General features: G+C 32.7%; 2 protein-coding genes across 2 annotated transcripts in view; both read right to left on the reverse strand.

Annotated features, from left to right (window-relative positions):
• The window catches only part of LOC128664428 (ATP-dependent DNA helicase pif1-like), a 64364-nt gene extending 57748 nt beyond the window's left edge, over positions 1-6616 (reverse strand). Inside the window, exon 1 of the mRNA XM_053719259.1 lies at positions 5212-6616. Coding sequence (XP_053575234.1) covers positions 5212-6616 — 1405 coding nt within the window. The remainder of the gene's footprint in view (positions 1-5211) is intronic.
• An 83-nt stretch (positions 6617-6699) lies between these two features.
• Positions 6700-10880, reverse strand: LOC128664429 (uncharacterized). The gene has a single exon (XM_053719260.1). It carries the CDS (start codon positions 9619-9621, stop codon positions 6700-6702), a length of 2922 nt encoding a protein of 973 aa, XP_053575235.1. The 5' UTR covers positions 9622-10880.
• Between the last annotated feature and the right edge of the window lie 2516 nt (positions 10881-13396).

Below are 13396 nucleotides of genomic sequence, written 5' to 3' on the forward strand. Positions count from 1 at the left end.
TCCCGCCCTCTTAACTAAAAGCAATGTTTTATATGTTACTTCTACATATTTGCAGTTATATATAAATGTAGAGGTGTTGGTTAAACACTTACAGATGAATGAAGAATAACAGCTGTTAGTGCAGGATATAGAATCCCAAGGCTTAGCAACTGATATTTCTAATAGCGAGCCATAATATCATTGTCAGAATGTTCTTGGTATATTGAAATATTTATGTGTACAATTGCTATATCTATGTTGCTCAAAACCCTTACTGCTATATTTAGCTTACATCTTTATCTTTCATACTAGTAACTTGTGGGCATGTGCCTAGAAATGAGTACATAAATGGTCTTACTTACAGCATAATTCTTTATTGAGAGTTTTATTGCTCTCCGCACCTCCTCCCCCCCTCCCCCCTTACCCACACCTAAGAAAATGTATCTGATTGTCTATTGAAACTTGTTTATTTGATGATGTCTTGCCAATGACCTCAATAAAAAACTATTAAAATGAAAAAAGTAAATTGAAAAGTTGTTTTAAATTGCATTCCCTATCTGAATTATGAAAGTTTAATTTTGACTAGACTATCCCTTTAAGTGCCTTGAATTTCAAAACCTAAAATTGGTCTTGAAAACGTATTGAAAAGTATCATGAAAATAGATTGTGATCACCAACAACTTTTCAATTTCATAGTAAAAAATAATGCTTTTAACAAGGAGCAGAAAATACACCCTTGGTTGGTAAATAGTAAAAAAGTACTTTTGTGATTGTGTCAAATTAAAAAGTGGTCTTTTCTGCCATGGGGTTATGATTGACCCTATGGTGTTAATCTATTCAGAAAGCTATCATGCTTGGTAGGAATATCTCTAACATATTTCAACAGCTGTCTAACTATTTAAAATAAAGTGTTTATCAATCTATAACATAACTGGTAGGTCGCTAAAAACTGAGTCATCTAGACTTCAATTAACATTTGTCCTAAAATAGTATTAGGGCAAATATTGGACAGAACACAATGTGCTGTTTTCTTTCCTGCTTGTGGTTTGGAATAATTTCAGAGGGAATTACTGTGGACATTTTATGTGATGCAACTGGCTGTTCATTCTATAAAAAGAGCACTTCTACTGACATTTCATATACATCTTGAGGAGTATTGTATAGACGAACACGTGAGAACAAACAATCCTCATCATGAAATTGATCATTTTCTCGTTGCTGTTTTTAGTCAGGGTCTGTTCAGGTGTTGACGATGGTAAGTTTTTTTCAAGTCTATCAAAATATTCTGTCATGTTATCTCTATGATGTGTAGTCAGTTGTTACCAGTTACTGATCTAGAATTCACATGACTGGAGAAAATGGTAAGCTTCAAGGGTAAATGTTTTCACAAACTTAAAATTTTGCTAACCTCTTTATATGTACTAACAGGAGCAGTATAATAAATGGACTGCCATAATGTTGGTTACTTCCATATATAAGTAGTGGGCTCAATTTACATTTCACTGATTGACCCTGCTTAAAAACTATAATAAAGGGAAATTTAACACCTTAGTAACAAAGACCTACCCTATACGTCTTGTGTCACAAGGGTTTTTCAGCCTAGGGCATGCAGACATAGTTCAGATACACCACTGTCACTCACCACTGTCTGTGTGGCCCATGCTATTTAACCCCTAAAGGCAAAAATGACAGTGGATTACAAGATACATCAACTGTCATTAAATGGTTAATACATTTTTTTTAAGTAAAAGCTATTTATTTAATAACTATATAATTTATATTTCGTTCTAGCTTTGATAAGTGAGCAACCTTTTCATAGGACTTAGGCTCTTCTGTCAAAGTACATCTGTCTAATCTGTCTCTTTAACATTATTTTTCTTTTGTTATATTACAGTGATTCCAACCAAAGAGTGTTTAACCAAAGCTTTAAAGGTAATGCTTTGCATCATAAAATTATATTTTAGAGGGATCAGAAACATAGTGTTCATTGTAAAAACATTTTAAAATTATGCAATGCATTATATTACTTCTTAAATTTCTATTTATATCTATCTATCAATCAATCTATATATATATATATATATATATATATATATATATCTGTATATCTGCCTATCTTTCTAGTTTTACGGATACAAAAACTGTAACCAGTAATGGTTGGTTTACACCAATTAGCACACGCGCATATAATTAAGCTTAATAATGCCCCACAAGAACTCTATAGTTGAAGCTTTATGAAATAATTAGGCATATGCTCTTCTCAAATATGTTAATGTTCAGACCTAAATATTTTCCAATAAGAAACAAAAACTATATTACAATGAAATAAAATGTTTACAAACCAAGATTACTTTAAATCAGCGATTGCATTGTTTTTCAGGTTCCTTAACTAATGTAGTTTTTCATTGTGTTTCACTGTGTTTTATTTGCCAATTGTGCAGAACTACATTACTAATTAAAATAACAAAACAAGGACTGACTGCTAAAGCAACAACAATACTGCTTATGACAAGATAAGGTGCATGATTTCATGAGACACAAATCTTCATATGTGCTTGACTTATCTTTATTTTAACTGTTTTTCTCATAAAGGAAGAACCTGAACTGCTGGTCAGCCTTAGTGGTTTGTTTTGCAAATTTAGTAATGCAGAGGTGAGTGCAAACGTTAACTAACCAAGTTTTCTCCCAACCAAAAAATGAAATTAATTGGCATAATTTATAGAATAATCCCAACTTATTTGTCTGTTTAGTAGATAAGATCATGTATTTATTAATAACACACATAAAAAATAACTCACTGGAAAGCTGAAACATCTATATCTGCTAATAAACATGTGCAGACTTTAAGAATAATAAAGTGCAGTGTGGGTTATAAAACTTAGAAATGATACGGTACTGGTGAGTGTCATCATCATTATCTTGTGCTTCTTAATGTTTCTCTAAATGAAATCACTGTTTTCTATTTATCTTACCCCTAGTCCTAGACACAGTGAACTAGTATTGGGGGCTGCAATAATGATTGTATATTTACTTAAATGTGCCCTCATTTACATGTGTATTTCACATTTTCAGATTTGTGCATTTGCTCCTCTAATGAAATAGAGCAATGCATTTATTTTTATATCCAGTAAAATATCTCAATTAATAACAGGACCTTATGAGATTTCACAGATGGATCTCAGAGTATTTTACTTTAATATTACAATTATTAATATTGTATTTAGCTCATTCAGCACAATGTTTCCTTCTGCTTTTTAAAGCTTAATTTGTACTGCACCATTTTCATGTTCTGTCTCATTCCTTTACTTATTTGTCCTTTTTCTGTATTTTTGCCCTCATCCGGTTTTTGCCTGTTCTGACATATAGGGTAGAATGTATAATCATTGTATGCAGACAGCTTTGCAAAAAGTTACCTACAGTATCTGCTGACAATGACCAAATGCAAATGCATTGTATGGCAAAATTTAACAGCCCCAAACCAATTGCACCAAAGCAGAGGATGTCAGTCACCCTGAACAAATGATCTCCCCCATTTATGTTGTTGTCAGTTCAGCTATTCCTCCACTTTGTTTTATTTTTCTCTGAAAGTGCCAGTATCACGGTTTACAAAGCACATTATCTGTACAGGCTTATTGTTTTAGCAATTAATAGATTTACTGTGTTATTACAGGACAATAATGAGCTAAACAATGAAATTTATAAAGAGCTGAAAGAATTACTGGTAAGATCTTGTTTTATATATCACACACAAATGCTATGTTTTAATGTTATGTACCATGTTATAAATATGAATTAGGTGAACTTTTGTATTTATTGTATTATAAAATGTGCTTAAATAAAAAAATGTACTTTCTAATTACAGGCGAAAGTTGGATGTATTCTTGAGATTGAGGTGAGATTTCGAACTTTTGAAATATAGATTTGACATGTAAATTTTTTCATGGCAAAGAAAAAAGGCTCAAAGAGAACAAGATAGTTTTATACATATAATAATATATGATGAATATTAACAAAGAGAATTTTAGTTGTGATCTGAGCTTATGAAGCAATCCATAAAATAAACTGTCTCATCTCTTGCCTCTATCATCAGGATTCTGTCTGTCACTGTTGTACACAGATGGTTAATCAATTGCTCATTCCATATAGTTAAACCACATATTCTCAGATTTGATTACAATTAAATAATAACATGCTTAGGGATATTAATAACACAATTCAAAACCCCTGGTCCATGTCATTTCCTATTTAAGCATACTATGTAAATATTGCCTTTAAATATATATTTTCCTTATTCATATATTTTTTCTAATTAGAATACTTCATCTGTATTTGCACAGTAGGGGTGAATTACTGGCTATAAAGTATACAATAGACTGATAGCCAAAAACAATTATTATATAGAAGTAAAGTCTGGTGTTGCAATTTATAAGTTAGATAAACACTAATATTTTAACCATGTAATTGGTTGCATATACATTACCTTTAAGTAACAATCTCTAACTGTGACCCACAAACCAGAGGTTATGGAATCTGATATACCAGAATTTGCTGGCATCCTTACTTCCTATCATTTGAAATGACCATATCTGCTCATATTTGGTACAATAATACAATGGCCTGTTAGGTTACTCTGAGAGCAATTTTGGAATGTACCAATCTTACAAAATTTGTTTAACATTAGCTCCCAGTTTAGTTTCCTATTAAACTGTGATTTCAGTATATTAAATAATAATATACTCAAATCATTCTACTCACTCATATCAAACTACTCATTAATACCATCAGTCAATTAAATTCAACAAGAACCCTAAACACATATTCAAATATGTTCAAATTAAAAAGCAACTTAACTTATGTGCATTTCAAATATATTATGCTACAAGGTCTTGGAATGTCTGCAGTGTAGCAAATCACCCTATCAATATATTTTAATCCACAATAACTTATAAAACAAATATATAAAACTAGTGTTAAAGCCCGTGTACACGGGCCAAATATATTTTTTTTTTTGTTATTCAAAAAAATAACATAAGATATAAACATTAAAGTAGACATAAAGTCATATTTTTATTTTTAGTAAATTAAATTAAAATAAAGTTTAATTTGTACATGAATAATATTGTTGCTCTAAATAATACAAAATTACTTCTAACTAATTAAAAATACACAACTTATTTATTTATTTAAAGTATATTTCTTTATAAACAATGTTTTTTGTATAAATGTTATCACTGTTTGGTAATATCTTTCCTTGCTTTGAACTTTGAAGTATCTTAATTTTGACATCAGATGATGTACGAACTCGAGACATTGCAACATAAAGTTGTCCATGACTGAATACTGGTTCTGGAAGAAATATTCCTACTTTGTCTAACGTTTGACCTTGTGATTTGTTGATGGTCATTGCAAATGCAAGTTTGATTGGAAACTGTCTCCTTCGTAAAATGAATGGTAGTTCAGTGTTGGCAGGGGCTAAATCTATTCTCGGAATAAACACCATTTGTTTTTTTGCTGTTCCTGTGAGTACTTCTGCAATTAATAGATTTGGCTTAAGATCTTTAACTATCAATCTTGTTCCATTGCACAGACCTTTTTTTGTGTTCAGATTTCTGAGCAACATAATAATACTTCCCAATTTTATTTTTAACTTATGAAGAGGCATTCCTGATGGAGCTAATTCGTTTAGAAACTCTATGGGATAGTTTTGTGCATCTTCATCTGTCTGATCATCAATTGAATCTGAACTCAGATATATTTTTTCCTCACCATCGAGTATATTTAATACATGCTCATTGATTTGATCAACATGACAATTTTTCGTACACAAAATGGCCTTTTTTGAAAAACTGTGAAGATCAGATGGAAGAATTTTTTTTCCAAAAATTTCAGATATGATACAATCATTGCATATTAATTTGGAAGGGATCTCAACTAAATCCTCAGGAAGGCCCTCTGAATTATTTAATGAACCCTGTCCTAATTTTAGTAGCCAATTGCTAAATTCTGGATCCACTGAACGCACATTATTCTTCAATTTTAAAATTTTAAATTTATCCCAGTGATCATAGAACTTTATAGTAGCTTCCACAATAGCAGTTCTATTGCAATGAGGAAGAACTGGGAGTGTTTGTCTGAAGTCTCCACCAAGGAGTATAACTTTTCCACCAAATGGCTTATTGTTCTGCATAATTTCCTGAAGAAGGTTATTTACACATTTTAGAGCTATACCGGGTGTCATTGAGGCCTCATCCCAAATAAGCAATTTAGCATTACGTATGAACTCTGCATCTTTTGAAGTCATTCTCATATTTGATGTTGATGTTTCCAGTAATGGAATTGGAAGCTTAAACTGTGAATGGTAAGTTCTGCCACCATCAAGGAGATTAGCTGCTATTCCTGTAGAGGCAACAGGAAGAACTCCATCTGTGCGTCCACGTAAAGTACTCAATAATGTTTTATATAAATAAGTCTTGCCACTTCCACCAGGTCCATCAATAAAAAAACATCTGTGTGGTAAATTTTCATTATCAATTGCAGACATTACATTGTCAAATGCAGCTTTTTGCTCGATGTTTAATGCTTCTTGAAGTTGTGCTCCAACTTGGGCTTCCAAGTGTGTAACATAGTTGAATTGCATTTCTGGAATGAAGTTTGATGGATTGGGTAGTCCAAAATCTTCACAACGTTTACTATGCAATATGAGAACATTTTGAATATCTGTTAATGCCAAATTTTGCAACTTTTGCAATCATCAATGTGGTCTTCATGACGTGAATAATCTTCATAAAGATCATGTTTGTATTTTTCAAAGAGTTGTGGGACATTAGGTGGGACAACAAATATACACAAATAAGCAAACAGTTCCCTCATTTGTTTAGGCATTTGTTGAGATGCTGATTCGTTAAGTGTAAGATCCCATGTAGCGTCGTCATCTAAAAGTGAAAGCTTTTGGGCAGCTTCTTTGAATGTGTGACAAACTTGTCCATTAACAGTTCGTAAGTCCTTAAAGGATATTGCTCCTTTTAAGTGCAAGAGCAATAACCTCAAACAAAATCTCTCCAAATCTGATGAAATATTTACATTATACAATCTGCCAATTGTTGTATCTGCTCCTCTTTGTCTTGGATTCCACTTACGGTTTTTTACATCAAATACAAAATGTTGAGGAATGTCAGAGTAAAAAAGTTCACGTGCCGCATTATTATCCACATTCAACTTAAAGTATGCTGTCAAAGTGGTATCCCTGTCTTGTGCCTTTTCTGCAGCTAATTGTACGTTTTCATTATGGAAATATACATCTTGTTCGCCTGGAAGATGAACTTGAAGTCTTATTATTGTATGTGTTTGATGGTGCATCAAAAAACCATACAACCTCCAAACAGCTTCAGGAGCACTGACATATCTTGTGTCCAAAAAATTTTGAATTTCATCATGCTGTAGTGTATTATGTTCGTTAATTGAAATATTTGCACAATCGTAACCTTTATATACATATTTGAAGAGATATTTAACACTTTTAACAGAAACACAACTCTCTACATTTATATGGCAGTTGTATTTCAAGCAGAAGTATGGGCTATATGGAACTACCCATGAGTTGTCAATTTTTTTCCCTTTGACAATTACAGTGGTGTCATTTTTTTGTCTACGATATCGCGGATATCCATCAACATTAATTAAAGTTTCTTTTTGAAAAATTTTTGGAAAATTCTTGCTGCAATTACCATCAACCATGCATGGAGAATTTAAATTATGTTCTCCACATGGACCATGTATCATATGCTTTATTACAATAGCATGTAGTCTTGGATAAATCTGTTCATCAGGAATTTCAGCTGATATAAAAGTGTCAATGGTTTCAGCATCATTTGGCTTGTCTTCGGCTTTCAATATTAAAAGGATATGAGCATGTGGTAATCCTCTTTTTTGAAACTCTATTACATGCACTTTTGCGCAAGGACTTCCAAGAACATGTTTGTTCAAGATATCATTCAAAAGAGAATTTAATTTGAGATTGAAAACTCTTGCTACCAAATCTGGTCTGAACTCCACTGCTTGACCTTCTAATAGGTTATCAAGTATCTCAGGCCATTTAGGGTTGCAGGTCATGGTGATGAAGTAATCCGGTTTTCCATATTTTCTAACAATGGCCATAGCATCATGGTAGTTTTGGGCCATATTTCGTGGACTTCCCTGAAAAGATGATGGCAAAATAACTGCTTTACCAGGCATCAGGCCCTGTGCAGCAGCCTCACTTTGAATGTAATCCATTAATCCTGTATATTTTTCAATGCGAAGATTAGATTGATTTTGACGGATATAGTTGAGTCTGTTGGCCTCAGTCTTGACATAAGCATCAACAAAGTACTGCTGCGTCAACTTGCCAGCACTAAGGAAAGGATTGAATTGATCCCTAATTGAAATTCTGTAAGAGTAGTATTTCATTTGGCTAACTCTTATCCTTGGATTGGTGGTTACTCTTCTTTGTACATCACTAATTGATGTTGGCCTGTAGTTAAGAGCAATATTGGAACCCCAACTTTGGTCCCCATATGGAAACAACAAAGGATACAGCAATGGTTCAAGATTAGGATCTAAAACACTTATTCTTTCAGTTTTTTTTGTTTGATCTGTAGATCGGCAATGAATAAGAAGGTCACGTTCAAGAGGAGGTTCACCATCAGAATTTTGGAAAATAACAGCAACCTCATTAACTCTTTGTACGTTATATCTTCGGTAATCTGATGTTCTGTCCTGCAGAATTACCATTGAAACTTTAGAATTTTGAACTCCATTTAAAGATGCTTCATGGATGCATTCTTGCTCTACCTCATAGAGCATTTTACATGCTTTTGCAAAAGGGTTATACTGACACATATATGAACTTAACTCCCTCAAAAGTTCAATGTGACATCCTGAATTTTCTTTTAGTGCTGCTCGTTGGTCCGCAGCTTCCTCAGGACTCAAAATGTAGAGTTGTGCAAATTTGCGTTGATCATCATTTTCTGGATGCAAAGCACCAGATCGGTGATAAATTTGGCCATTTATTCTAAAACAGTATGGGCCATATCCTGGAGGTGGTGCAATGTTTGCTCCCATTGATGCAAACGCCAATGCACTATTTATAGAACGGATATTTTGCATAAAATTATTTGAATGTGTGTGTTGTCCAGTCATTAGTTGTTGGATCAGTGGTGAAATTTGTATATGAGGTAATGTTATTTTTCCTTTATTGCAGCATTTATTAAAAAGCTTATCGCTTGGTTGTTCCTCTGGAAAATGCTTTGCCATGCAAAATGTGCAATAAACATTAAGTTGACCACATGTGTGCATCGGAACATTGTCTTCATTAAATAGTGAATGGTTATAACTTTTGTTATATTGATTAGTGATAGTGATGTTAGTACTTTTTTTTTTTTTTTTTCTACGTGCAGCAGAACGTGATCTTTGCATGTCCAGTTGGACACATTTTTCCTGAGCAGTCATATTGGCCCTACAAATGCGTTTTTTTGAAGAATCCTTTTTGCGTAGAATTACCCTTTGTTGTTCAGTCATATGTGTCCGTCGTATACGTTGAGTTTCTTTTCTTCTGCGTTTAACGTTTTCTGCATCTTCCTGTGTTAAAATTCTTTTAGGAGGCATTCTTCTATTTTTATGTTTATGCAGCAGTCTTTAGTTTGTTTTAAATATTTTTTTTTTTTTTATGCACGTCTTTGTAGTTACTTTTTTTTATGCAGTATATATGTTTTTTAAGGTTTATTATTATTAGGCACTCTTTATTGCCTTTTTTATGCTGTATATATATGTTTTTTTAAATAGGTTTGTTATAATGCTGCTTATGTAGTATTAAGCACTCTTTATTGCCTTTTTTATGTTGTATATATATTTTTTTTTTAATAAATGTTTTATAATGCTGCTTATGTAGTATTAGGCACTCTTTATTTTCTTTTTTATGCAGTTTATGCAGTGTCTTTATTTGTTTTAGGCATTCTTTTAGGCACTCTCTTTGTTAGATCGGCTGTCTTTTTTTTGTATTAGGCAATGTTAGGACAATCTTTATTTTGTTTAACAAAGTCTTATGCACTCTTTACTTTGTTTTATACACTTTTTATTTTCTTTTTGGCAGTGTTTTTTTTTTTTAATGCAGTCTTAGGCACTCTTTATTTTGTTCTAGACATTAGGCGTGTTTGTCACTCTTTACTTTGTTTTTATTATGCCCTTTTTTTATAATTTTTTTTTTTATGCAGTATATATGTTTTTTACGGTTTATTAGTATTAGGCAGTCTTTGTGGGCTTTTTTATACAGTATATATATTTTTTCTTCAAAAAGTTTGTTATAATGCTGCTTATGTAGTTTTAGGCACTCTTGATTGCCTTTTTATGCAGTATATATGTTTTTTACGGTTTCTTAGTAACTTTGTTTTTTGCTGTCTTAATTTTGGTTCATGCAGTCTTAGGCACTCTTTATTTTCTTGTAGACATTAGGCGTGTTTGTCAGTCTTTACTTTGTTTTAAACACTCTTTTTTTTGTATTATGTCCTTTTTTTAAGACACTTTTTTTATACAGTATATATGTTTTTATATGTTTTGTTAAAAAGGTTGATTAAAATTCAGCTTATGTAGTATTAGGCACTCTTTATTTTCTTTTTTATGCAGTTTATGCAGTGTCTTTATTTGTTTTAGGCAGTCTTTTAGGCACTCTCTTTGTTAGATCGGCTGTCTTTTTTTTGTATTAGGCAATGTTAGGACAATTTTTATTTTGTTTAACAAAGTCTTATGCACTCTTTACTTTGTTTTATACACTTTTTATTTTCTTTTTGGCAGTGTTTTTTTTTTTTTAATGCAGTCTTAGGCACTCTTTATTTTGTTGTAGACATTAGGCGTGTTTGTCACTCTTTACTTTGTTTTTATTATGCACTTTTTTATACACTTGTTTTTTATGCAGTATATATGTTTTTTTACGGTTTATTAGTATTAGGCACTCTTTGTGGGCTTTTTTATACAGTATATATATTTTTTCTTATAAAAGTTTGTTATAATGCTGCTTATGTAGTATTAGGCACTCTTGATTGCCTTTTTATGCAGTATATATGTTTTTTACGGTTTCTTATTAACTTTGTTTTTTGCTGTCTTAATTAGGCACTCTTTATTTTCTTGTAGACATTAGGCGTGTTTGTCACTCTTTACTTTGTTTTAAACACTCTTTTTTTTGTATTATGTCCTTTTTTTAAGACACTTTTTTTATACAGTATATATGTTTTTATATGTTTTCTTAAAAAGGTTGATTAAAATTCAGCTTATGTAGTATTAGGCACTCTTTATTGGCTTTTTTATGCAGTATATATGTTTTTTTTTACAAAAGGTTAATTATAATGCTGCTTATGTAGTATTAGGCACTCTTTATTGCCTTTTTTATGCAGTATATATGTTTTTTTTTTCAAAGAGTTTATTATAATGCTGCTTATGTAGTATTAGGCTATTTTTTTGCCTTTTTTATTCTGTATATATGTTTTTTAAAAAATGTTTCTTATTAGGCGCTCTTTATTTCCTTTTTTTTTAATTTTTATAGAGACTTTTTATATGTGCAGTGCAGCACAGTGTTGAGCTCTTTTATGAGCTTATGACTAAAATATTTTTTTTCTATGTGCTGTTAGCACAGTGTTGTGCTCTTTTATGAGCCTATTAATCCTTTTTTATTTTTAAAACCTAAAATTTTTTTTTTGATCCTATTAAGTTTTTTTTTAAACTACTATGTGCTGTTAGCACAGTGTTGTGCTCTTTAATATATCCGCATTTTGTAGTATGTGGTATGTAGCACATACATAAGTCCTGAGCCTATTATTCCTTTTTTTGTAAGTGCTGTTAGCACAGTGTTGGTCTCTTGTATGAGGCTAATATTTTTTTTTTTTGTATGTGCTGTTAGCACAGTGTTGTGCTCTTGTAAGAGGCTATTAAAGAGCAAATGTGAGGGTTTTTTTTTTAAACTAAAGAGCAAATGTTTATTTTTTTTTTTTTTTTTATGTTAAATGTAGATATGTTTTTTTTGCTAATTGCAAAGCTTTCAAATAATGTCAGTGCCAGTGCAAAAGAAATGCACAGCATAAGTCCTGAGGTAATTTTTTTCCTGAGGGCATTAAATTTGAAGACCCAATTATTTTAAAGTAAAGTAAAGAGGTTCAATAGGCAATTCTTTTATAGTAAAGTTTTTTTTTTTTTTTGTTGAGGTAATTTTTTTCCTGAGGGCATTAAATTTGAAGACCCAATTATTTTAAAGTAAAGTAAAGAGGTTCAATAGGCAATTCTTTTATAGTAAAGATTTTTTTTTTTTTGTTGAGGTAATTTTTTTCCTGAGGGCATTAAATTTGAAGACCCAATTATTTTAAAGTAAAGTAAAGAGGTTCAATAGGCAATTCTTTTATAGTAAAGTTTTTTTTTTTTTTTTTGAGGTAATTTTTTTCCTGAGGGCATTAATTTTGAAGACCCAATTATTTACTAAAGTAAAGAGGTTCAATAGGCAATTCTTTTAAAGTAAAGAGGTTTTTTTTTTTGCGGAGCTTTGAAATGTAGACCTTTCTTATTGGCAGTGCAATAGAAATGCGCAATGTATTATGGCTCGCGACGCTTTTATTAAGGGTTGCGTGCGCGTGGGTTCGCGTGCGCGTGCGCATGCGCATAAAGTGTGTTGTTGGCTTGGCGTGCGCATGCGCGTTCGCTTTGCTAGTAGGTGGGGGGCATTGCTAAGGCTAACGTTGTTGGCTTAGCGTGCGCATGCGCGTTCGAATTGCTAGACGGCTAAGGTTGGCGTGCGCGTGCGCGTGCGGGGAGCAAAGTAGGCTAATGGGGCTCAAAAGGTGCGCGTGTGGGGGGCTCAAATGGCTAATGGGGCTCAAAAGGTTCGCGTGCGCGGGGCTCAAATCAAAGTGAGGGGTAAGTGCTTCAGGGGCTCAAATCAATTTTTTTTTAGTGTGTGTGCGGTAATGTTCGCGTGCGTGTGCGGGGGCTCAAAGGGTTGCGCGTGCGAACAGCTGGCCAAGGGTGCGCGTGCAGCGGCAAGAGTTTGTCTGAACTGCGCATGACGGCTTCAGACAAACTCTTGTCTTTTATAATATAGGATACATTCTGATTAACATTAGAATGGAACATTCTCCCTCGTGCTGCCAGGCTTTGCCCTTATCTTTCTTCCTTTAAATGCTCCCTGAAGACTTTTCTGTTCAGGGAAGCCTACCCCCCCACCGAATAATAAATTAATTTCACTTACCTATCATTTCCCTCATTTAACTCTGTATTTACATCTTTTTCAATCTTGCAGTCCTCACCTCCTTTTTCTCAACCTCCTACCCTTCTAGATTGCAAGTTCTCATGGGAAAAGGGCCCTCAATTCCTCCTGTATGTGTTTGTAAATGTTGTCCTGTCTCTT

This window comes from Bombina bombina, chromosome 6, assembly GCF_027579735.1.
Source record: "Bombina bombina isolate aBomBom1 chromosome 6, aBomBom1.pri, whole genome shotgun sequence".
NCBI lineage: Eukaryota > Metazoa > Chordata > Amphibia > Anura > Bombinatoridae > Bombina > Bombina bombina.

Excerpts from the sequence above, each read along its gene's own strand:
- LOC128664429 (XM_053719260.1), bottom strand. The coding sequence starts at position 9,621 with ATGCCTCCTAAAAGAATTTTAACACAGGAAGATGCAGAAAACGTTAAA.